This window comes from Myotis lucifugus, unplaced genomic scaffold (assembly GCF_000147115.1).
Source record: "Myotis lucifugus unplaced genomic scaffold, Myoluc2.0 scaffold_726, whole genome shotgun sequence".
Classification (NCBI taxonomy): Eukaryota; Metazoa; Chordata; class Mammalia; order Chiroptera; family Vespertilionidae; genus Myotis; species Myotis lucifugus.
The window spans coordinates 251615-276211 of record NW_005871774.1 but is presented as its reverse complement, the minus strand read 5'-3'; the positions used below and the strand labels follow the sequence as shown (position 1 = coordinate 276211).

Here is a 24597-nt window from a genome sequence, read left to right as displayed (position 1 = left end):
CCCCCAGACTTGCGCCCAGGGGCTGTTGGGCTCCTTCGAGACCAGCCCTCCCTCCTCTCTGAGTCCGAGGCTTGGGGGTGGAACCCAGCCTGGTCCAGCTCCTTCTCTTTGCAGCTGTGGTTGGCTTGCCTTCACCCCCAGACCCCCCCCCCCCAAAGCTCCCCTGCTCCCAGGTCACTCCCAGGCCCCCTCGCTGAGGCTCCTGGCAGGAAGTTCATTTTCACCCTTTCCAGCAGCTTCCAGCGCCTCCGTCATTCACTCAGCCTCCAGTCAGCAGACACTTACAGGCACCCACGTAGCCAGCCGTGCTGGGTGCTGGGGGCGAACTGGAGAGGCAGGTGGACACCCTGACCCTCCATCTACCCGCCCCCGAGCTCCCCCTTCCCACGGGTAACGTTCGGGGCACCTCCCTCCAGGCCCTTCCATGGGCATGACTTAGTCTGACCTTTTAAATGTAGAAATAGGGTCGCACAGTACAGCGCCTGGCAGCCTGCTGTTTGCAGCTCTCGCCGTGTCTGGCGGGTTGATCTCTGTCATCACCCGTGGGAGAGCCTGCCCGTCCGTGGGCACATGGACCGTTCCGTGGCCCAGATGCTCCACGAAGTTCAAGCAGCCCCGTTCGCAGCCGAGGAGTGGTTTCCGGTTCCCGCCCCGCACGCCGGGCTGCAGGACCAGGACAGAGCGGCCCGTCCGGGCTTCGTGTCCTCGCCCACGTGTGTCCTCGGGACGGACCCCCCAAAGCGGAAATGTGAGGCCGCAGGGGCACATGTTACGTGTTACATGTGCCGCCACATTTCCCACCAGGAAGGCTGCGCCCCACGTTCCGATGACGAGTGTCCTGCACGCTCCGCCCTCCGTGGGTTCGCCAGCGTTCCCAGGGCCCTGTTGTCATATTCTGCCCAGAGATTCCGGTTGTTTCCGTAGGAAGGAGGGTCTGACGGGAGCCCCTCCGCCGCCAGAAGCAGCGCCTCCTGATTTATGTTCACACGCGGCCGCTCCTCGCCCCATCGGTTTTTAAATGCCTAACAAGCTGCGGGCGGCGGGCGGCATCATCGCTATTTAATGTGCATCTTTCATGACCCCCGAGAGAGGACGTCCGCCCGTAACGTTTCCAGTTACATCGACTGCTCGTCCTGAAAATGGCCTCGTTTTCCTTTGCTCTTTATTTGACTGTTTTTAAAAAATGATAAATGAGCCATGGGCTGCCTCTATATCATGGGCCAGTAACCCTCAGCCTGTCACGTGTGTGAATAGGAAGGTTTGGGGGAGAAACATTTCCCTTTCTCTCTCTCTCTCTCCCTTCGCTCCCAGGCCAAGTGCTCCTGAGAGAGGTCCGGCTCCTGTCGGCCCAGCGCGGCCTCTCCCCGCCGGCCTCCTGGGTGGAGACTTGCTCCTGTCCCCAGGGATACGCGGGCCAGTTCTGTGAAGCCTGTGCTCCGGGTTACAAGAGGGAGACACCCCGGGGGGGTCCCTATGCCAACTGTGTCCCCTGCACCTGCAACCAGCACGGCACCTGTGACCCTAACACAGGTGAGTGTCCCGGCACCCCGTCGGGGCTGCACCCAGAGCGGGTCGGCTGTGTGCTGGGTCGGTGCCCTCCGAACACAGTGCCAATCAGGTGAGTCGCCAAGGCCCTCCACGCTCTGGGCACCGTGTTAGCCACCACATCACTGAATCCTGCAAACCCCCCGGGGGATGCCAGGGCCTACAGGGTCACCTCTACCTGGTGAGGGGCCTAAGGCGCAGGGAGGCCACATGGCCAGTAGGTGGCAGAGCGGCTCCTCCCACAAGCTCACTGCCTGCGGTTTCTCCCCATTGACCGGAGAGGAAACCCAGAAGGACCTCCCTGGAGGTTACTGGGCAGGATGTGCTGGACGGGGCTGGACACAGGCCTCTCACACAGGTCGTGGGGGGCCAGCGCCCTGCTGCTGCCTGGGAGCAGGCGGGGTCTCAGAAGGGAAGCCCCTGCTCAGCTTTCTGCAGGCCCCGTCGGGAGCTGACAGAGGACAGGCGCCTGGGAATCAGCAGATTGGCCAGGAGGATGCACATACAGCATAGGCGCCTCCGCCCGCTTGTGCCCATGGCAGGCATCACCAATCAAGCCCAGATGGGGGCTCGTAATCCCTCCCTGCAATGCTCCAGGCAGCCCCTACCGAGGAAGCAGAGCCCACTCATGAGATGGGACCAACCTGTCATCCCTCAGATCCCCTGGCCGTGCCACGCCTTCCTGCCCAGCAAGTCCTCGTGTGTCCAGTGGGCGGGGCCATTGCTATGCACCCTGGACAGAAGGAGGCGTTATGAGCGTGTGGGTGCTGGGCCAAGGCAGGACCGGTAGAGAACAGGGCAGGCGTGATGGTTCCCTTTGGATCCCCCCCTCCACCTCTACCCAGTTCCCTCTTTCCCCTGTGGCAGTCTTGCCAACCAGGCTCCTGGCCCAGTCCCTGGCCGGCGCCTCTGTCCCCAGAGTCCCCCACTCTGAGCAGACTCCAGGTGCTGTGGGCTGGAGAAGGGGTTTGCAGAATCCCCCACCACCAGAAACCTGTGGGCCGGGGGCCACTGAGGACCCACAGACCCCATAAACGGAGCCTCATGCCACAACCAGAATTCTGGGTCTGTCACTGTCCCATTGGGCCCCTGCAGTTAGGAGGGCACGGAGGACGGGAAAAGGAAAACTGCGCGAGACATTAGCTGTGCTGCCTGCTGCTTCGGTTAGAGGTTTGGGAATAGAATCTAAGAATGATAACTGATAATAATTCTGCGTGCCAGGGACTGCGCAGAGCACTCCGGCTGCATTAAATCCTGGTGGAAACCTTCGAGGTCAGAGCCCAGTGGAGGTTGTTGTACCCATTTTGCAGATGGGGACACTGAGGTGTCCTCAGTTAGACTGTTGGCGCAGGTTCACTCAGTGGACGTGAACCCGAGGTGGACTCTTCATCCCCGGGCCCTGCTGCCTCCTTGGAAGGCTCCCCCCTGTTCTGCTGGGACGTGCTCTGTGACCCCCGCCACCAGGAGCCCGCTCCCTGTCTCTGGAGTTTTCTTGGCTCAGACAGTGCTAAACAGGTGCTTATCTTGTCCCTCAGGGATCTGCCAGTGCGGCCACCACACCGAGGGCCCGTCCTGTGAGCGCTGCTTGCCAGGTTTCTATGGCAACCCCTTTGCAGGCCGAGCCGACGACTGCCAGCCTTGCCCGTGCCCTGGACAGTCGTCCTGCACGACCATCCCAGAGAGCAGGGAGGTGGTGTGTACCCACTGTCCCCCGGGCCAGAAGGGTGAGTGGCTCGTGCCCTGGGTCCTGCCCCTGCCTGGGCTCCCGGAGTGGGGTGCTGGGTATGGAGTGGGGCAGATGAGGGAGGGCCGGCTTCGGGGTGGCAGGCTTGACCTCTGGGGACAGAGTCCCATGGCACCTTAGTCAGGGCCCGGCTGCTGTGGGTTCCCAGCAGAACTTGGGCCATTGAGCATATCCAGGTGAGACTGTGAAAATCCCCATGACTGGGCCCAGGCCCCACAGAGCCTGGCTTAGCGAGGGATGCAGCTCAGGAGTCTGTATTCCTGAGTTCCCTGGCAGGTGCGTCAAGGCAGAAAACCTCTGGTTGTACTTGCAGCCTTTAGCCCTGGTTGGTAGCTCAGTGGTTAGAGCATCTGCCTGAGAACCATAAGGTCTCAGGTTTGATTCCTGGTCAAAGGCATGTACCTGGGTTGTGGGTTCAATCCCTGGCCCTGGTCGGGGCCTGTGCAGGAAGCAACCCATTGATGTGTCTCTCTCACATCCAAGTCTGTCTCTCTTTCTCTCTCTCTCTCCTCCTCCCTCCCTCCTTTCCAATCTCTCTGAAAGAAATCAATGGAAAAACATATGCTCGGGTGAGGATTAACAAAATGAAAAGAACGCTCAGCTTTTAGAAAATGCCAGCCTCTCCCGATCCTCATTCCCACGCGGACGCAGCCCGCCCTGCACATCCGAGTTTTTAACCAGCTTTGCTGGGATAGCACTCACGCGCCCTGCGATTCACCCACTTCAAGTGCACAACGCAAGACTTTTTTGGTTTATTCTGTTATTAATTTTTTCAAATTATGGCAACATATGTAGCATAAAATTTGCCATGTTAAGCATTTTTTTAAAATATGTTTTTATTAGTTTTATTTTAGAGAGAGAGGAAAGGAGAGGGAGAGCGAGATAGAAACATCAATGATGAGAGAGAATCATGGATGGGCTGCCTCCTGCACTCCCCCTATTGGGGATCAAGCCCCCAACCTGGGCATGTTCCCTGACCAGGATTCGAACCGTGACCTCCTGGTTCATAGGTCGATGCTCAGCCACTGAGCCACGCCGGCCGGGCTTAAGCATTTTTAAGTGGACAGTTCGGTGGCATTCACTGCTCTCATATTGCTGTCCAACCATCACCCCTTCCTTCTCCAGAACTTCTTTTACTTCTTCTTTGTGTATTTCCATCCTGACCCCGCGGCCTCCTTCCCGGACCTCACAGCGGCCTCCTGCCCTGGGAGCTGTCCTCTCCCAGGTCCAAGCGAATGGCTGGTTACCTGCGGGACCTCGGCCTTCATCACCAGCTTCCATCTCCTCCTGCCCGCCTTACTTCATGTCTCTCTCAGAGTCCCGGGGCCAGGCACCTGCGTCTCCCCTGAGCTCCGCTCAGACCCCGCTCTTCCCATTTTTTTCTTTTCTTTCTTAGTATTCCTCCCCTCCATTTTCAAGGTTGCCTGCCTTAGTCATGTTAGCTTGACTCCAACTGAACGATGAGCACTGAGGACACGGGGACTCTCTTTCGCGGTGACAGTGGCTGTTAATTAAATCATAAAGCGAGTAATACGCATTGCAGCGATCGAAACCGCCCGTAAACGCGTAAAGAGGAACATAACGGGCAGGCAGCAAGAAGACTATGTGCCCGTTGTCCCGCCGCCCCCAGGGGACCGTGGGACTGTGAGGTCTGTGGGTCCCCCGCCGTCTGTCTCATGCAGATATATACAAGAGTGGGACGTGGATGTTCCTTTATTCCCATCTGTGTCCAGAGTGGACCTCCCAGGTCACAACCCGCCAAAAGCCTCCTCAGGCACCACCTTTCCTGAGACTCCCAGGGACCCTGAGGCCTGGGAGATGGGGCAGCAACCCCAATTCAAGCCCCGGAGGCAGGGCAGGAGCCGGAAATCAGCCGTCCAGAGGAAGGTCAGGACCCCGGGAAGCAGGAGAGGTAACGGGAGCAGGAACCGCAACGAGGAAGCAGCCACAGCTCAGGTGGGACGTGAGGGAGAGGAGGACGAGGAAGAGGGTGGCAGCAACACTGAAGATGGTGACAAGGAAGATGATGCAGAGAGTGACGGGGAAGACAGTGATGAAGATGAAGATGATGAAGATAATGATCAAGATGACGATGAAGACGATGGATGATGATGATGACAAAGGTAATGATCAAGATGAAAATGGTGACAGTGAAGTGACTGATGGTCAAGATGGTGATGAAGATGATGATGATGAAGGGGACAAGATGGTGATGAAGATGATGATGACGATGACGAAGGGGACAAGATGGTGATGAAGATGATGATGATGATGATGACGACAAAGGGGACAAGATGGTGATGAAGATGCTGCTGCTAAGGAAGGGAAGGGGGTGCTCATCAAGATGAAGTTCATGGATGATGATGAAGAGACTGATCAAGATGATGATGATGGTGGTGGTGGTGAAGATGATGGCCAAGGTGCTGGTGAGGAGAACGGTGATGACGACACGGGTGATGGGGAATAGATGTCAGCCACTGCTGTTGACCATTTACCGTGCCGGGCCCTGTGCTAGGAGCTTTGCACAAGTGATCTCCCAAACCTCTCAGTCCCGCCCCACTGTGCAGATGAGGACCCCGAGTTCAGAGACGCACAGTGACTTGCCCAAGACCGCACAGCCAGCTGACGGCTGAGCTAGGCCCCGCCCCAGGTCAGCTGACCCCGGAGCCCTCCCTCACCCCTGTGGACCCGGCAGGCTGGCCTTCCTCGTCCCTGCTCCTCCACACAGGCCCTTTCTTCCCCTAGGACGGCGCTGTGAGACCTGTGACGATGGCTTCTTTGGGGACCCGCTGGGGCTCTCTGGGGACCCCCAGCCCTGTCGGCGGTGCCAGTGCAGCGGGAACGTGGACCCCAACGCCGTGGGCAACTGCGACCCCCTGTCTGGCCACTGCCTGCGTTGCCTGTTCAACACGACAGGTGCTCGCTGCGAGCGCTGTCAGGACGGCTTCTACGGCAGCGCGCTGGCCCCGCGGCCCGCGGACAAGTGTGTGTGTGAGTCCCACCTCCTGGCCAGCCGCCGCTCAGCGAGGCTGTGCAGCCTCGGCCGGTTCCTCGCCTTCTCTGTTTCTTGTCCGGAAAGTGAGAGGGTTTGCTCTTCTCCACGCTCTCCCTCAGCCTGGGGATCTGGTCAGCTCTGTCCTGTGATTTTCCTCCTGCCTCGGTCATTAGCGCTCAGCTCCCTCTCCACAGGGAGGTCGGGGGACTGTCCTGATGGCCTCGGCGCCTGTCACCTGCCACATTCCCCTGCCCCTGGGCCCCAGTCAGGCCGTGCCTTCTGGCTGCGATGTGTCTCCTTCCCTCCTACTGCCTGGTTAACACGCAGCCCGGGCCCCCGCTCAGAGGGCCGAGGTGCACACCACCCGGGGAAGGCTCCAGAGCGCTGCAGGGAGTTGCTCAGGGTTTGCCCCAAACTTGCTCCTGGGCCCTTTCTCCAAGTGGCACTTGTCAGCTCTCTACTGGCCTCTTGTTTTATGGGGCCCAGGGGAGCTGGGTCGAGTCCCAAAGAGCGGATCCAGGGGTCTGTCTGCCTGTGACCCGCGACTGAGCCTCTGGCTTCTCTCTAGCCTGCGGGGCCCAGGGCAGGCTCACAGGGCCCGGGGCCGCCTCTCCAAGGGTAGATCGCAAATGGGCTGCGATGGGAGCCTGGCCCTCGAGCCTCCTGTCACAGCAGCATGGGAGTCTGGGCTGACTGAGCCATCTCTACGGGCTGCCCGTCTTCCCTGCACCTCCTGGACCCCAGAGCTTGGGTGGATGATCTACATGGTTTCCCGACTCCCTCTCCTGCTCCCACCCCCAGCCTGCAGCTGCAACCCCGGGGGCTCGGTCAGTGCGCGGAGACCCTGCGACCCGGTGAGCGGCCAGTGCGCCTGCCTGCCTCATGTCACCGGACGGGACTGCGGCCGCTGCAGCCCAGGCTTCTACGACCTCCAGCCCGGGAGGGGCTGCCGGAGGTGGGTGGGGTGAGGCTGTGGGTGCACTGCCCCTAGGACCCCCCACAGGGGAAGGAAGCAGCAGGGGGCCCCCAGAGAGGGGCCTGGCTTGGAATGTGCATCCCAGGCCCACTGCCAGGTACACAGTGTCCTACCCTGAAGGGGGACAAAGGGACAGTCCCTTGGGGGTCAGGCTCACGGCCCTGCCAGCCCAGGATGCAGGCCAAGAGCATTCCTAAGGGATGTCCAGGTGGGCAGGGGGCCGGTTTGGTGTCGGATTCCCTTCTCAGTGACGCGTCGTTCGGTGACTTTTTGGCCACAGCAGCACCTCAGGCAGTGCCTTTGGGGAGCCGTGGACTCCAGGGAATGCCCAGGGAAGCAAACAGAGTTCTGCTTTGCGTGACTTCTCAGAGCCTTTACTATGCTGAGTGCCTCGTGACTTTCCATAGGGGCACAGTCTCCAAGGGGCATATGTTCCTGCAGCCATCATATAGGTGTGGGGACTGCCTCCCAGGGCGCAGCTCAGGGGAAGCTGTTGGACATGGACCGACATGGAGATGGGACCTCGGGAGCAGAGGGAGCGGTCCCAAGGCCCCTCCCCAGCGGCAGCAGCGGCAGCTGGGCTGGGAGTGGCCCCGAGCTCACTCACACCGGTCCCTCCCTGTCACAGCTGTACGTGCCACCCGCTGGGCTCCCAGGAGAACCAGTGCCACCCCGAGACTGGGCAGTGCCCCTGCCGCCCGGGCGTCGAGGGCCAGGCCTGTGACAGATGCCAGCTGGGTTTCTTCGGCTTCTCCATCAAGGGCTGCCGGGGTAAGGAAGCCAGGTCCTTCCTGGCTCCCTAGAGGGTGTGGCCTGGGGTTTCTGGGCAAAGAGGCCCACGGGGAGGTGGCTGTGCCGCAGGAGAGAGAGGTCAGACCCAGGCAGGTCTCAGAGCAGACGCGCAGTGCGTGAGCGGAGGGTGCCGAGGGGCCGGGATCCTGTGGACAGGCCCATGCCTCACCTCTCTGGGCCTCAGGTTCCTTGCTTGTGAAGTTAGACTGCGTGGCAGTTCCTCGGATGCAGGAACTCGGAAACAAGTCGGCATCTCGGTCATCACCTTTGACCTCTGACCCGGTCTCCGGGGAAGGACCCAGGAGTGTCCTTGAGCTGCCCAGGGGGGTCTGGAGCAGCCAGGTGTGAGGCTGCAGGGGCTGGGGCTCCAGTGTGGGTGGCTCTCAGGACACTCAGCGCCATCTGCCTGTCCTCCCCACCCCCACCCCGCAGCCTGCAGGTGCTCCCCGCTGGGCTCCGCCTCGCCCCAATGCCACGAGAACAGCACGTGCGTGTGCAGGCCCGGCTTCGTGGGCTACAAGTGTGACCGCTGCCAGGACAACTTCTTCCTCACGGCCGACAGGGCGCGGTGCCAGGAGTGCCCGTCCTGCTACACCCTGGTGAAGGCGGAGGTGAGGCCGCCCCGCCCAGCCCCGCCCACCTCCAGCTCCGGCTGGGCACTGGGAACTGCCCGCTCATCCACAGTTCTCAGGATTTCCAGGGCCACCGGCTGCCTCCTCCCCGTGCCCACCCAGCCCCCTGGCCCATGCCAACCTGGGCCAGCCCCCACCTCTGCCCTTCCCCTGCTCCTCAGTGGACAGCAGCTCTTGACCCATTTTCTTGCCGACCACCCCAGTCTCACACTTTCTCAAGGTCAACGGGAATGAGGCCACAGACGGCCCTTGGGGACGGTCAGGAGGGTGATGCCCACGCTGGGCACAGGGAGAACTTCCAGCAGGGAGGCGTGTGGTGCGGGGTCAGGAGCATGAGCGCGGGGCCCCTCCCCAGCCCTGTCAGTTGTCACGTGCCCAGGCAGCTGGCAGTCTTGCTTCAGAGTCTCTCTCCTCCAAAATGGAGCGAGTTCAGGCCTGCAACCCCTCACCTGAAACCCGTGAGGCAACTTTTGGAAGATGGTGCCGTAGACAGAAAAGATGACCGAAGCCGAGTATTAGGCACCACCCCTGTGCGCCTGGGCCAGCCCCCCACCAAACCCAGTGGTGCACCCGCAGGAAAACAGCCGAATATGCACAATGAGGGGGCAGTAATGCCACAGGAGCCTCCTTCAGGGCGGTTCTGCTTCCAAATGAGTTCACGGTTATTTAACCCGATTTTGCCGTCAAATCGGAAACGGAAGGCCTTATGGTTTTTCAGAGCCTTTTGAACTTTTGAATTGAGGAGGGGCTGGGGCCCTGACACCCCTGCCCCTTAGGGTGGTTACAGGGTGAATGTGAGCGGGTGTGTGGCCGCGGTCGCCCCCAGCTGGCTCCCAGCAAGCGCTCTGTGAATGCATACGGCCCGGGTGATTGTAAGAGCGGTGCCGGGAGACGCTGCTTAGCATTCTCACGCAGCCAGCAACTTCCCAGGCGCCCCTGCTCTGTGCCAAGTCCTGGGCAGACAGCAGGCCAGGCAGGAAGTCTCCTGGGCTCCCCTTCCCAGCCCCCTTCCTTGGCAGGACAGAGCTGTGGTGGGCTGAATGCCTGCAGGTGCTGTGGGTGGGGGAGGGAAGGGGCAGCTCCGAGCATGGGGTGGGCAGGGCTGGTTCTCAGAGGTCTAGTGTGTCTTTAGCTGTGAGGCCCAGGGACCCTCAGGGAGGGCATCCCGGGCACAAGTCGGGGGGCGGGGGGTGGTGTCCAGGCAGTGTCTCCTTCCTGTCCCCTCCAGGCTGCCAAGCTGAAGGCCAGGCTGACCCTGATGGAGGGGTGGCTGCAGGGGTCTGACTGTGGAAGGCCCTGGGAACCAATGGACTTTCTGCAGGGAGAGGCCCCTCGGGGGGACAGCTACCAGGGCCACCACCTACTGCAAGGTACAAGGGGAGGCCGGGAGGCAAGGGGAGCGCTGGCTGGTCAGATGCCCCCTGCACTCTGGTCTCCGATGCTTGGAGGGCTCCCAGCTCCGCCCCAGAGAACCCACTTGCTGGGAGAGCCTGTCTGACATCCCTGCCACTGTGGGCTCCTCCCACGACACAGTCCTGCCTCCCCATGGACCTCTCCTCCAAGGCCCTTGCCCAGTGGTACTTTCTTAATATCAGCCTCTTCACTGTAGCATCGGTCCCGCCCCCGGGCCCCACCCAGACTGTCAGCTCAGCGAGACTGTAAGTCTGGGTTTGTTCTCTAATGCACGCACTCAAGGCGCTGTCCCAGGTGCTGAACAGGTGTCTCCCTGGCGTAGAACACAAATGAGTAGATATGGAAAAAAGACTGTTATGAACGCCAGGTGGAGTTTGGCCTGACACACTGAAACTTTGGGAGCCTTGAAGGCAAATTGATTACTTTGTGAAATGTCATGTTGATAAATACCCATACTCCTTCAGCAGCCAGGCACAGGTGAGCTGAGCACGGTTAGTAAAACCAATGACCAGAACAGGGAGCTGCGTGCTGCAACGCCCATTCTGAGCCCCGCTGCCATCTGCATTGCTGACTCGAGGCGCTTTTAGTGCGGCCCCAGGTTTGGGAATGTCTTGTGGCTCTAGAAGGTCTGGCTCCTGCCAGTTCCCTGTCTGCGGCTGACTTCCTGTGTGCGGGACCTTGGGTGCCTGGGCCTCAGCCTTTGCATCTGTGAAATGGGAAGGCTCTTCCTTGGGACCTGACTGGTGGTGCTCAGGCCTGGTGCTGGCAGCAAGCTGTGCCCAGGAAGAGTGGGGGCTTCAGTGTGAAATCTCGGCCGCTCTGTGACCCCTGGGTTGCGGGCTTTCTGCAGGGTTCCGGGACGCCTTCCTGGTGCAGGTGACAGGCCTCGAGGGTGCCGTGAAGGCTGCCCGGGAGCAGCTGCAGGCGCTGAGCAGGGGGGCCCGCTGTGCCCAGGCCGGAGCCGACAAGACCTGCATCCAGCTGGCAGACCTGGGAGTGGCGCTGGCGTCCTCGGAGGAGGAGATCCTGCACGCAGCCACCGTCCTCGCATCTCTGGTACCCGGGGAGCGCCCTCCCCACCCTGAGCCCGGGCACCGTGCCTGTGGCCCCGGGGATGCCTCTTTTCCCTTTGGGGAGGCTCGGTTCCTCCCCGGCCAAATGGGAGGCACAGAGAGCCTCCTCCGCTGGTCCAGTGAGGTAACGTGCCGGGAACAAGGCATAGCGAAGCGGGCAGTGAGTGAGTGCCCGCAGGGGGTGGGGGTCATGACACACTCCCACGTCCGAGGGCTCTGCTCCCCGGATGCTGACTGAGAGCAGCATTTCTGAAGTAACTGGTGCTGCCCGGCTCTGCCCGGTGACTCAGCCAGGCGTGGCCCCTTGCCCTGCAGGGCTGGGCCATCCGTTCTCCTCTTTTCCTCTTTTCTCTGAAGGTGGTTCCTCAGGAGGTCCCCGGCCAGCCCACCAACTGGAGCCACCTGGCCACAGAGGCCCGGGCCCTCGCCAGGAGGTGAGCCACGGGCCCTGGGAACATGGTGAGGTCCTGCCCCCCCTTATGAAGGGAGCCCAGCCCTTCTTCTAGGGGTGCCAGGGTCAGGGTCAGCCCCACAGGTGTCCCCCCTAGGAGTTGGAGTCAGGTGAGGACAAGCGCTGCCTGGTTGGGGGAAATGTCGCCCCCATGGGAAGGATCGGTGTGAGCACCTCCGAGATGCCAGGGATGGGGCTCAAAGGAACCTTGGCCGACCGAAGGCACCCAGGACATCCACTGTCTTTTTTAAAACAACAGCTTTATTCAGATAAAATGTGTGTATCCTAAAATGCACCCATTTAAAGTGTACAATCCAGTGGTTTTGAGTGTATTCACAGAGCTGTGCAACCAACCCCACAATCATTTAAAACATTTCATCACCCCAAAACAAACCTGTACCCTCACGATCACTCCCCATTTCTCTTAAACCACCCCAGCCCCTGGCGACCACTAACCTCCTTTCTGTGCCTATAGACGTCCCTGTTCTACACATTTCCCATAAGTGGGATCACACAGTCTATGTCCCTGGCTTATGGTTTCTTCCAGTTAGCAGAATGGTTTCAAGGATCGCCCAGGTGTAGCATACCCAGTACTTCATTCCTTTTTGCAACCAAGTGATGTTATTGTATGGCTATGACGCGTTTCGTTTACGTCGTCCATCGACGGACGTTGGGGCTGTGTCATCCACTGCCTTTAGGAAGCAGCTTAAGGTCCTAAAAACCCAGAACCTGCCGCAGTCTTCCCCTTTGGCTGTACTCTAGGGACCTTAGACCCATTTCACAGATGAGAAAACAGATTCAGAGACGTTAAGCGACTTGCTTAAGGACACACACCTTGCAAGTGAGAGAGTCGGGATTGAAACCCAGGCTCTCTTGACCACCCTCTTCTATGCTGCCCTCATTAGGGTGACCACACAACTTATTGTCCAAGGTGAGATTTCATGGGTGATACAGGGTCCTTTCCTCATTCTTCCAGGACAACAGGTACACGCTGTGTAACAGGGACAGGGATGTGCCTCCCCTTCCTGTCCGTCTTCGTCACATGTCAGGCAGAGAGGGCGCTGTTCTCTGGGGTGGCAGGAGGCCCAGGCCGTGGGGGCTGTGGGTTGGCGCCAAGGCCCGCTTCCTTGTGAGCCCTGGGCCATGGTCGGTGGGTGTTTTCATTCAGCCACAAGGACACTGCTGCCAAGATCACGGCCACTGCTCAGAGGGCTCTGCGTGTCTCCAACGCCAGCTACACGCTTCTCTGGAGGCTGGTGGAGGGCAGCGTGGCTCTGGAGGCCGAGCGGGAGCTGGAGGACAGGTGAGCCCTCCCGGGAGTGGGTGGGAGCTTGGTTTGTCTCCGGAATCTGTTGGTTCCGGACCTGGCCGGAGGCTGTTGGTTCCGGACCTGGCTTCCTTTCCCTGACAGGCTATGGGGCGGGTCAGGATGTGCGGGGTCTTGGGCCCGATTGCTGGTGTCACAGGGACCCACACATGCGTGGGGGTGCAGCTCAGCCTCTGCAGAGAAGGACAACAACCTGAACGAGGCGGACCCTCTCTCACCTGCAGTAACCCCAGCCCCACCCCATGTCCCCGAGACAGCTCCCCTCCGCCACCCGCTTCCATCTTGGCCTCTACTTCCCTGCTGTGGTGGCCTCTTTATATCTCTCTTGGTCAGAGGGTCAACGGAGACCCGCCAAGATCTGCCTGAGCCCCAAGGGGACTTCCTAGATGGGAGAATCTGATTGGTCCAGCTCAGATCAGATAGCCAGCCCTGAGCCAATCAGCATGGCTGGGTGGCCCACTCCTGTGGGGGCTCTGGCTCTCGGAGAAGGGGTGAGGGATGGGAGGGAGCCAGGTGGAGGTATCCACCCTAGCAGTGCCCATGGTGGGAGGAGCTGGGTGGGGTGGGTATGGGCAGCTGGACAGGACAGGAGAGCTGTTCTAGTTGGTTGATTACAGCAGCTCAGGGCTAAAAGGCCACAGAGCAGTCATGCAGCCCAGGGGTCGCCATGTCCAAGGTCACCCAAGGGCACAGCTGAGCCCAGACCCAGCCTGGGCCGCTGCCCCTTTCCCAGCACCAGGCATCCTCCTCCTTACGATTCATCCAGAGGAGCCAAACATTTGCAAAACGTGTGGTTCTCAAGTGGACACCAAGTGTGAGCCCTTCAGAAAAGCGTGATTGAATTGAGTGAATGAAGGAACAAGAATGTGGTCCTTCTACTGCCGTTCCCATTCATTCGAAATCGGCAGAGTGGCGGCCAGTTTCTGAGGCCAGCTGCTGGTCCCCATCCACAGAGGGAGGGGAAGGCGGAGAGGCCTTCGAACATCCAGGGCTGGGGGAGGGGCGCAGGACCGTGATGGGGAAGGGAGGCCCTGCGCCCTGTTCCTCGGGCCACCTTGACTCTGTCTCCCCTCAGGTACCAGGAGGTCCAGGTGGCCCAGAAGGCTCTGGGCACAGCTGTGGCAGAGGCGCTGCCCGAAGCGGAGAGGGTGCTGGCCGCCGTGCAGCAAGTTGGCGCAGACGCAGCCCCGCACCTGACCTCGCCGGCCGCCCCTGCAGCACTGGTCAGCTTGGCCGCGCTCTGAGCTCTGCTCGGGGTGGGACGGGGAGAGCGTGGCAGCTGGGAGACCAGCGGGGCCCAGGGAGAGGCAGATGCTGAGGCTTATTTTTAACCGTCGATAAAAAACAAGATAATCCTCCTCCAGGCTTGGCAGAGCGCCCGCCTGGCAGAAAGCAAGGGCTTGGCCCATCGAGGCTGTTGATTTCAATAATAATATGAAGGCGGGCTCTTCTCCATCACAGCACCTTAGCAACGGCACCAGGCAGACTTGGGATGGATCCCAGCTCTGCCGCTCTAGGTGTGACCTTGGCCTGGCCTGCCTCTCTTTGGGCCTCAGTTACTTGTCTGTCAGGTGGAGCTGCATGTCCACGGGGAGTTGGGGGGATTGGTCAGTAATGCATAGGTGACCCTCAGTGGGTGTCGGCCTCGTCCCTCTGTCACCCTACACGTCTCACCTCTGGATAAATTAGCTCCATTGCGTCTTCTCAGTAACCCGGCCATCCCAGAACTCGGGAACTGAACTTTGAAAAAAGCTAAGCTTATAGAAATGCATTTGGGGCGAACCATGGGCAAGACGGACCGGCCCGGCTGCTTACGGGGATCTTGGCTTCTCCCCGCGTGTGAAGGGAGATGCGGTAGTGATGCCTGTAGAGAGAGACACCGCTAGCGAAGCGTTCGGCCCTAAGCGCTGGTTTCCCGATGCTGCTGAGGCTGCTAGGTAATGCGCAGCACCTGCCGGCGATGCTCCTCTAGACCCAGAAAGTCCAAGTGGCAAGTGCACCAGGCCCAGGTCTCAGCTGAGTGACTGTGGACCTGGGGAAAGAGCTGCAGGTCAGGGAGGTTAGCTGGTTTGCCCGAGGCTGCAAATCCGGCCTCCAGAGACAGGGCTGACCCTACTGCTGCCCGGTGTCCACATGCCCCTGGTGCCTCTCACCCGGGAGAGGTCTGCCCCGAGGCCCTTCCTGCCAGGTCCTGCCTGAGCCCCCATCTCCCTGCAGCCTCAGAATTCCCGGACCCGGGACCTGAGCCGGAAGGTGCAGGCCCTGGAGAAGATGGTCACATCCAGGGAGCGCGTGATCACTGAGGCTGCCCGGGCCCTCCAGGCCGCCGCCCGCACCGCGCTGCACAAGGCGGAGCCCCTCACACAGGTGGGCGTGTCCTTTGGGGCAGGCCCCTGGGGGAGGTCGGGGCTGCCAGGGGTGTTCTGGGAGCTGGGTTTCAGGGACGGAGGGGCAGAAACCAAAGTCGTGCTTTTCATCCCTCCAGTGCCTCCCCGCAAACTCTAGAGAACTCACAGCCAGCCAGGGCAGGAGACAGATGGACAGAGAGGGCAGGATGGACAGACACACGGCAGCACCCAGGGCCATGCCCACCACCCTATTCAGCATTAGTTACAACTGGGATGGGTTCTCTTCATTTGTTCTTTCATTCACTAGTTCACCTGCCCAGTATTTCTCGAGCACCTACTCTGCTCATATTGCTGAACCACACAGGTTAGCATTTGCAGCCCAGAAAGGGAGGCAGTCAAATGAGGGAATCCATCCATCAAATCCATATTCTTTTTAAAAAATATATATTTTTTATTGATTTCAGAGAGGAAGAGAGAGGGAGAGAGATAGAAACATCAATGATGAGAGAGAATCATTGACCGGCTGCCTCCTGCACGCCACCCACTGGGGATCGAGCCGGCCACCCAGGCATGTGCCCTGACCAGGAATCGAACCCTGACCTCCTGGTTCATAGATCAACACTCAACCACTGAGCCACGCCCGTGGGGCCAAACCCATATTCTTTATCTGGTCTTGCTTAGTGGCGGGGGAAGACACTGATTTTCTGTGGTGGAAGTTGTACCACACACAGATTTGCTCCGTGAGGCACAGCGGCGTTCTGAAAAGAAATCGCTTGTCCTTCCTGCCCTTTGCTGTCATGTTTGTTTTCCTGCAGGCTTTGCGGGGCAGGTAACTTCTTGGGAGAGATATTCAAGGCTTAACATTTGTGTAATAAAACAGACCAGGTATTCTTGGCAAACATCATCACTGTCAGAGTTTAGGTGACGTTTGGGACCTAGTCTAGTGGGGTTTGGTGCCCAGCTGACCGGACTCCAGGCAGCGCACCTGCACGCCACCTGCCAGCCTCCCTCTTCCCTTTCCAGCTGCAGCAGGAGGCCAGAGCCGCCCGGACCCGGGCTTCCTCATCCGTCCAGGCTGCCACAGTGACCGTCATGGGAGCGAGGACCCTGCTGGCTGACCTGGAAGGTATGCAAGCCTTGCTGAGCCCGAGTCTCGTGGACGCACAAATGCCCGTGACAACCAGCTGAACGGGCTGGGCTGCAGGGCTAGGAGTCCAGTCAGGTAACCAGGCAGACAAATGCCTCTGTGGGACCTCTCCCCATCTCACATATTACTCACCAGGGACTTGTCCACGTGGCCATCCCTCACCAGACCACATGCAGAGCCCTCAGAACCAGGTGGGGAGAGAATCTGACGCCATCAGTCCTGGTCTGGTCCATCCTGGCCAGGGCTCCCGTTACCTGGGACACACGTGACTGCTGTGGTCCAATGCGGAGTTGGGGCTACGGGGAGGGGCACGGTTCTTTAGAAGGGGGTGTGGGTGGATGCCAGTCCAGGTCTCTCTCTGAGCTTCAGGAAAGTGAGGCTAAGTGCTCCCGTTTTGCAGATGGATAGACTGAGGAGAGGAAGTGCTGTCTGAATAGAAACCAGCCAGTATTATAGTGCTCACCTTGTGTCCCCCTGCATCGTGGGCTCCTGTGATGTCCTCTTTGCTCCGCCCCCTCACCCTGTATTTGTGAGCTGGATAAGGCAGGAACATACTCCAGGCCCCTGATGCCTCTTAGGGTCTGAGACCAGAAGTCAGGCCTCTGCCATCATCTCGGTTCCTCGGCCTCCCTCCCCAGCCCCACCCTCTGCCCAGAAGCTGTGGGCCCAGACCCTCTGGGCAGAGGGTGAAATGGGAGCGCCTCCTATTCCCTGGGCTCCTGTGTACGCTGAAGTCCCATTGGTCAGAGGGCTTCCCTTGGGAAAGGCGTGGCCGTGTGTGCTTGTCTGGATTCATGTTTAGGAGAATGTAAACGGGGTGATAAATAAGGATGGAATATTGGGACTTCAGGACATTATAAGGGTGTCGCAACCCTCTCACCAGACAGGAGACCCATCCACCCGTAGCTAGCTTGCCTCCGGTGGTGGTGTGTCCCTACCTCATGAGGTATCAGCTTCTCATTGTTGGGTGGTTCTGAGCGTAAGAAGGTTCCTGCAGGCACCAAACGGAAATGCGCCTCCCTGGCACTGCGTCGTCACCCCCCTGGGGACCCACTCAGACCTCTCACCCCAGCTTCTCTTCCCCACTCCCAACCCTTTTCAGAGACACCCCCTCTTCCCACCAGCCGGCCTGGGCTCAGCTGGCATTCAGGATGGAAGGGAACTCGGCCTTCCCCAGGGCGCGCTCAGGGCCCCTCGCCCACACTGTGCTCTTCCAAGAGAGGGTTTGTGTTCAAACAGGTTTAGGAAACGGCTTGTGCCACAGGCCGTACAGGGCACAGCTTAGAATAGCAAAGGCTCTGAGAAGTCCTGCAAGGGAGAAGCCTGGTTCCCTTTATTTTCTCTTCATTGGCATTCCTCCCTGACATGGATGAACACCCTGAGGAGGTCACACACATCCCATGCATCGCTGCCTTTACTCGTGTTGTCTGAGGGTCCGGGGCTGGTCAGGCATCTGCAGGCTCTCAAGCCACGAGCTGGGCCCTCCTGACAGCCTCGGCCGGGCTTGCAGGAATGCAGCTGCAGTTCCCTGGGCCCAAGGACCAGGCTGTGCTGAGGCGGGAGGCAGGCATCGTCCGCGGCAGGCTCCTTGCGGATGCGAAAAAGACCAAGCAGGCGCAGAGGATGCTGGGAAACGCGGCATCTGTGTCCTCCAGTGCTGAGAAAAAGGGCAAGGAAGCCGAGCTGTTGGCCAAGAACAGCGCCAAGGTCAGGGACACGGATGTGATGACGAGGGTGTCCCCGTGGGAGAGCTGCCCCTGCAGACCCGCCCCGCCCCTGGATGCAACGCTTAACATGCCACACGTCCGAAGGGCTCATGGGTCCCGGCTCTGAGCTCTGGCGCTTCACATGGGTGATTCCTCAAGACATGGGTGTCATTGCTGTCCCGGGGCGGCTGAGGGTCCGGACCCAGCTGGTTCCGTAATTTAAATCACGTAACCGGGACGCACGCAGGTCTGTTTGGCCTTATTCCCTACACCTCCAGGCTGTTCCTTTTTCATTGGGGCCCCGGTTCTGGCTGATCTGTGACCCCTGTTGGCGTTACCCCCACAGTGGTCTCACCTCTAAAGGAGGGACTCTGTTCACCCTCTTGCCGCCCTGTCACCCCCCATAGCTCGCCAAGGCCTTGCTGAAGGAGGGGGAGAAGGCGCGCGGCCGTGCCAGGCGGCTCTCCAGCCAGGCGCGGGCCACGCTCCGGCAGGCCTCCCAGCAGGTGCTGGCCTCGGGAGCACGGAGACAGGAGCTGGAGGAGACTGAGCAGGTATGTGTGCCCAGGCCGTCACCCTGTCCTCCGGCCCCGGAGCCAGCAGGAGCCCTCAAGTGCTGCCTCCTGCCTCCTCCTGCAGGTGGGTGCTGGGCTGAGCACGATGGAGCGGCAGATCCGGGAATCACGCGCCTCCCTGGAGAAGGACGTCAAGGCCTTGTCACAGCTGCTTGCCAGGCTGGGTAAGGGGGGCCCTGGGGCCCCTCTAGGATCTTCCTGTGAGCTCTAGAGGGTAGAGTGCCCCAGCTATTGTCCCTGTTATTCATTCATTCATTTACTCATTCATTCATTCATTCATGTTGGCACGATGCTTGACCTGGGAATGCAGGAGTGAACAGCACCACCTGGACCCTGCCCCTGCCCCTGGGTGTCTCAGATAAGCAGGGAGAATGGAGGCTATAACCCAATCCTGCTTCTCCTCCAAGGCCAGGCTCCTTAGACTCCCTGAGGACAGTGGGCCTCTCCAGGTCTTTGCTGAGAGCAGGACCTGCCCGGCATCTGAGCTCAGCCCCCTCTGTTTCTCCCTTCCCCTGGCTCAGCTCCTGCGCTGCCCGCCCTTCCACGAAGCCTTCCTGCCCAGGAAACTCGAGGCCTTAGGGAGCCAGGGCCCAGTGGGATCCTGTGGGATGCCAAGCCATTTAGGGCTTACCTCCTCGTCACCTGGCTGGGCCTGGTCTTCCTGTTGACTGTCACCCATAATGACAAGGGCCAAGTGGGTCAGGCAGCCTGTGGACTCTGTGCCACCGTCACCACCCAGTTCAAATGTGAGCACCAGGCCCCACCCCCTCGTTTGAGTATTGGGGAGGCTCCAGGAAGTAGCGCTACCCCACGCAGGGCCAGGGCTAGACGCCCGCTGCCTGCCTCACTGCCCGCCTGGCCCCTGCATCCTCCCACACCCACACGTGGTCTCTGTAAGTGTGCGCTCCTGCTGGGTGGATGTGGCGGGTTGGAGCCTGCAGGCATCATGGGCCTTCACACACACCACTGCTTTATGGGTGAGGAGACAGGCTCAGGATTCACCCAGGGTCCGCTTTCTAAACAACAGTAATAATACCACCCACAAAAATTCACAGTTGCCCACCTATCTGGGAACATTCCGAGTCTGCACATGAGCTTGGTGGGGTCCCCAGACCAGGCCGTCACCACAGTGCCCTCTCAGGCCCTCGCCTTCCTGGTGGATTGTGGGCAGTCGGAATCCTGGAAGGCTTGGACTGGGCAGGGTCTCTGCGGTGGGGCCAGGCAGGCTCCTGGGGCTGCAGGGAGCTGGCCCGCACTGAGGCTCTCTGCCCCTCCGCAGAGTCACTGGACACCCATCGAGCCCCAGCCCGGGCCCTGAACGAGACCCAGCGGGCCCTGGAGCGCCTGAGGCTGCGGCTGGGCCCGCCCGGGCCCCTGCAGGGGAAACTGAGGCTGTTGGAGCAGGAGTCTGAGCAGCAGGAGCTGCAGATCCAGAGCTTCGAGAGCGACCTTGCCGAGGTCCGAGCTGACAAGCAGAACTTGGAGGCCATTCTACAGAGTCTGCCCGAGAGCTGCGCCAGCTGGCAGTGAGGCTCCGGGCCAGGCGCACCACACCCGCAGGTGTGCCCAGCGCCTGCTGCTGCGACCTCCCCAGTGGACACCCTCCGAGGCCATGCCGTGGCCCTGCTCCAGCAGGAGTCATGTGCATTCACGGTTCCCCCGGCGTGTATACTCAGGTTCACCACGGTGTACACTCCCCCATGCACACATAAACACGCACACCTCAGTGTCAATAACACAGACATACATGCACGTGGACATGTGTGGACACATGCCTGTGTGTGTGGTGCACACATGTGCGCAAGTCCATCTGTGCACGTACACATATTAGAGTCAATCCACAGCTGCTTATTGAGCGCCACTGTGTGCTGCACACCCTCTGGATGCTGGGAGTTGTGTTATGTTAAGGCCACTGTGGCGTTAACAGGCCACTCTCGCTCCAGGTGGGCACCTGGGAGGCCGAGGGGCGTCTGCAGAGATCTAAGGTGGGTTCAGCAAGAGCCAGAGCCCCAATCCCAGAGTTACCCTCTGTCCTACTGCAGCCCTCCACCCCCACCACCCCTACACACACACACACACACACACACACACACACACACACGCAGCTCTGTACAACCAAGGGACAGGCAGGCCAAGAAACACAGGATCCTAGGGGGTTCTAGCAGTGGAGCCTGAGGCCCGGGACTCCTGGGGCCACGGTGCAGCCTGCTGGGCCTGTGGGGGTGGCCCCGCCCTGCGGGGATCATTGCTTCATGGGACACTCCGTTCTCAGGATCCACGAGCCCCTCTCAGCCTGTGGCCTGTCCACAGAGCTGGGCCTCAGGGGCCAGAGGGGGCCTGGATCAGGGGGCTCAGCTCAGGTAGCAGGGAGCTCCCGTTGTGACCTCACTGACCCCAGATGGCCTTTGACCCGATCGACACTTCCCAAACCAGCCCTGTGGCTCTGGCCCCGCCTGCCAGGAGGGAGGCCCTGCTGGGTGTGGAGGCCTGGCTGCCTTTCCAGTCTGTCCTGCTGGGAATCCCCCTGTGGCCAGGCCCTGCCCGCCTCTGCCCAGGATTCCCTGGCATTTCCTCCTGGCACTCCTCCCCTTGCCCCGGGCCCTCTTCCAACAGATGGCAGGGCCTTGGCACCGGGTGCCCGCAGGGGGCCCAGGCCCCTCCCACAGCTCTTCCTGCCTCCAGCAGGGGGACAGGCAGCGGCACTTCAATTCTGTTTAACGTGGAAATAAAGGACCTCTTTATTAGGCGGTGGTTCTGACTGTGGGTACACACACACACACTCACACACACACACACGTGTGTGACACCCAGTGCCCAGGGAGTGGCAGGAAGAATGTACATGGATCTGCCTCGGCCCACACACAGCAGGAAGGTGGCAGAAGCTGAGCCCACTGGCTTGGCAGGGTCTTCCCACTGGGGGGATTTTGCTGGGACCACAGGCATCTATCTGCCCTCTCCCCTCTGCTCCAGGGGGCTTATCAGGCAACGTTGAGGGGCTGGAAGTTTGAAGGGTGGGGTACAGAGAGCCCTCAGCTGACCTCTGGTTCCGTCTAAAGACACCAAAGCAGGAAATGAACTCCAAGTGTCCAGCAGCAGAGAGGCTAGTGAGGGGGAGGGCCTCGGGGCAGGTCCGGGGGGGGGGAGGGGGGACTTGCCAGGCAGGAGGGTGGGCAACAGCCCAGGGTTGGCAAGGTCCCTCCGGAAACAGGTCGCATGGGCAGGACTCTGCAGCGCTCAGGGCTCCTGGCCAACGAGGCCTGCGCGGAGCTGGCTGAAGCAGAAAGGAGGAGTTCAAGTCCGAAGGACATGGGAGGGTCCCCTGGAACCCTGGGTGGGAAGAGCTGCCAAGCCTCGGAGGCAGCCGGGCCGAGTGGCCTCCTGGCTGCTGGGCTGCGATGGGAGGCTTCCCGCTCTCTGGTCTCTGCCTCTGCTCCTGCCTCTTTGCTTCGCCTTTTCTCTCTGCAGAGCAGCTTCTTAGCTTCCCTGCACTTGATGACGGAAGAGGCCCACCGCTCCCTCCACCTCCACGGCACCCAGCTTACAAGTGGTCAGGTCAAATCCTTGGCAGAAACCGGCTGGAAACTGTCCTGCTTCCACCTTCCCAGGAAAGGCCGCCCCAGCTCGGGCCAGGTCCCCGCCCCTGCTCAGAACAAGGGTCTCTGTATCCCAGGCCATGTAGTGAGGGCTGGGCTGTGCCCGCTCCAAACCTGCGGGGTGCGGGCATTCAGAGAAGAGGTGTGGTCCTCCACAGAGAACCTGCAAACCACCAGGCTGGGCGGGGGAGGGGACCTGGCAGTGACTCGGTAGATTTGGGAGGGAGACAGGGGGCAGGGAGGTCAACACAGGAAGCTGTTGCTCTCCAGTGAGTTGGATGATTGGTGTCTGGTGTTAGGTGGTGCCAAGGAGATGGGGGTTCTTTGAAGAGCTCTGGGGCAGGGTCTGATGCCCCCAGGCCCCTCTTCCCCCACCCCCACCAGCTTCTCTGCTGACAGCCTCTGGTGCCTGCTGTTGGCATTAAACCTTTACCTGCCAAGCCCAGTCCCAGCATCCCCGACGGGTGGAGAGCAGGCCTCCTCTCCATTCCACAGCGACGTTCCTCGGGCCTGACATCTCCTGAGTCACGCGGTCCGGTCGTGCTTGCTGTTGTGGACACACTCTAGCCCCAGAGGTGGGGCTGCCCCTGGTGGAATGTGGCAGCTGTTGAACATCTGGCCAGCAATGCAGCCCAGCAGCCGAGCAGTGGAAGGTGGGGTGGCCCCTGCCCTGCAGAATGGCGGATCCGGGGCCAGCCAGCCCAACTGGCCATCTGAGCTTTGCTCTCAGTGGCCTGTAGGTGAGACATCTCCCATCAACCGAGGGTGGTGACTCCTAAGCCTGCTTCCCTCCAAGCTCTAAGCCTGCTTCCCTCCAAGCTCTGCCACCCGCTTAGACCCTGAAGGTCATGTTATCACAGCCCCTGCTGGTGAGAGGGGCTTGCTTCCTCCGTTCTGCAGCCAGGAAACAGGCTCAGACATGTCAAGTGCCTCATCCAAGGTCACTGTTTGGCCAGATCCAACCCTAGGGGTGAATGAGGAAGGAGAATTCCTGGAACCAAGCCCCAGGGGACATGCTCAGTGTGTGCGTGTGTTGGGGGGGGTGGGGGGAGAGCATCACTGGTGACCAGGTGCGCTGTTTGCCCAGGGCAGTCCCCGTCTGTGCCTGTGACGCCAGGTACCTGTGACCCAGCGTCATTGTTGGGAGTACCACCTCTCATTCTCAGAAATGACCCGGTCTGGACAGGAAACTCCAGGGTCACCCTGTCACTCCTGCGTTCCTGCGCTGTCCCTGCCCCCAGTGCCACTCCTCCCGAGCTCGAGGCTCGGTGCACCTCCAGGTGGATTGCACTGCAGACTTCCACTTCCCGACTTCGCTCTTCTGTGAAATGGGAGTGTGAGTCCCACTTCAGAGAGTTTTTAGAATAAATGACTTAACTAGATCCGGTATTGATCCCGTGCACAGTGAGTGCTCAGGAAAATCGGTCGTATTAACAACACACAAACTCATTCTAATTTTTTTAAAAACATATTTTTACTGATTTCCAATAAGAAAGGAGAGGGAGGGATAGAAACATCAATGATGAGAATCATCAATCAGCTGCCTCCTGCACGCCCACACTGGGGATGGAACCCGCAACCCGGGCCTGAGCCTCACGGGGGAATTGAACCAGGACCTCCTGGTTCGTAAGTCGATGCTAACCACTGAGCCGCACCAGCCGGGCTTGTTCTAATTGATTTAGTGTCGCTGATGTCCCAATGGCACTTTGTCATTATGCATCTCCCCTCACACAACTAAACGGTTTATATTTTTCTTTCAAGAGTAAAAAGTGAGGACTGGGGGCGCACAGCTCCCTTCTAAAAGTGCACACTGCGCATTGGGCGCTAGTAACGTAACGGCCCCGGTGGGTGGCGCATTCACTCCCGCCGCTGCCACCCGCCTTGGCTTCTAGCAGCTACTCCAAGTGTGCGAACCAAGAGCGCCCCCGTTTACTTTACGGGGAGCCCGCGGCCCGCAGCGGGCAAGGGACTTGGGAGGGTCCCGGGAGGAGCAGAGAGGGAGGCGCCCACGGGCGGCCCGCGCGTGCATTTTCCGCGGCCTCCAGCAGAGGGGCGGCCGGCGGGCCGGGCGTCCCGCATAATAGCCGCTTTGATGCCGGCGGCCCGGCGGCGGGAGGGGAGGGAGGCGGGCCGGAGGGGAGGCCGGGAGAGGTGTGTCCGGCCGCCCGCCCGCGCCTTCCCCCCGCCCCTCGGAGCTGCCGCCACACGCCGCGGGAGCTCGGACCGGGGCGCCAGTCCCTCCTGCGCGTTCCTCGCCGCGGCCGCGAAGCCCCAAGCCGG

General features: G+C 60.4%; 1 protein-coding gene across 1 annotated transcript; it reads left to right on the top strand.

The window, feature by feature from the left end:
- Positions 1 to 570: 570 nt before the first annotated feature.
- On the top strand, positions 571 to 21452 carry LAMC3 (laminin subunit gamma 3). The gene is made up of 18 exons (XM_023746733.1): positions 571 to 748; positions 1312 to 1530; positions 3081 to 3269; positions 6035 to 6280; positions 7086 to 7239; positions 7889 to 8031; positions 8485 to 8663; positions 9913 to 10054; positions 10948 to 11153; positions 11528 to 11604; positions 12790 to 12924; positions 14024 to 14171; positions 15166 to 15315; positions 16320 to 16422; positions 17954 to 18150; positions 18557 to 18703; positions 18789 to 18888; positions 20004 to 21452. Exons 1-18 carry the CDS (start codon positions 571 to 573, stop codon positions 20252 to 20254), a joined length of 2964 nt encoding a protein of 987 aa, XP_023602501.1. The 3' UTR covers positions 20255 to 21452.
- Positions 21453 to 24597: the final 3145 nt, after the last annotated feature.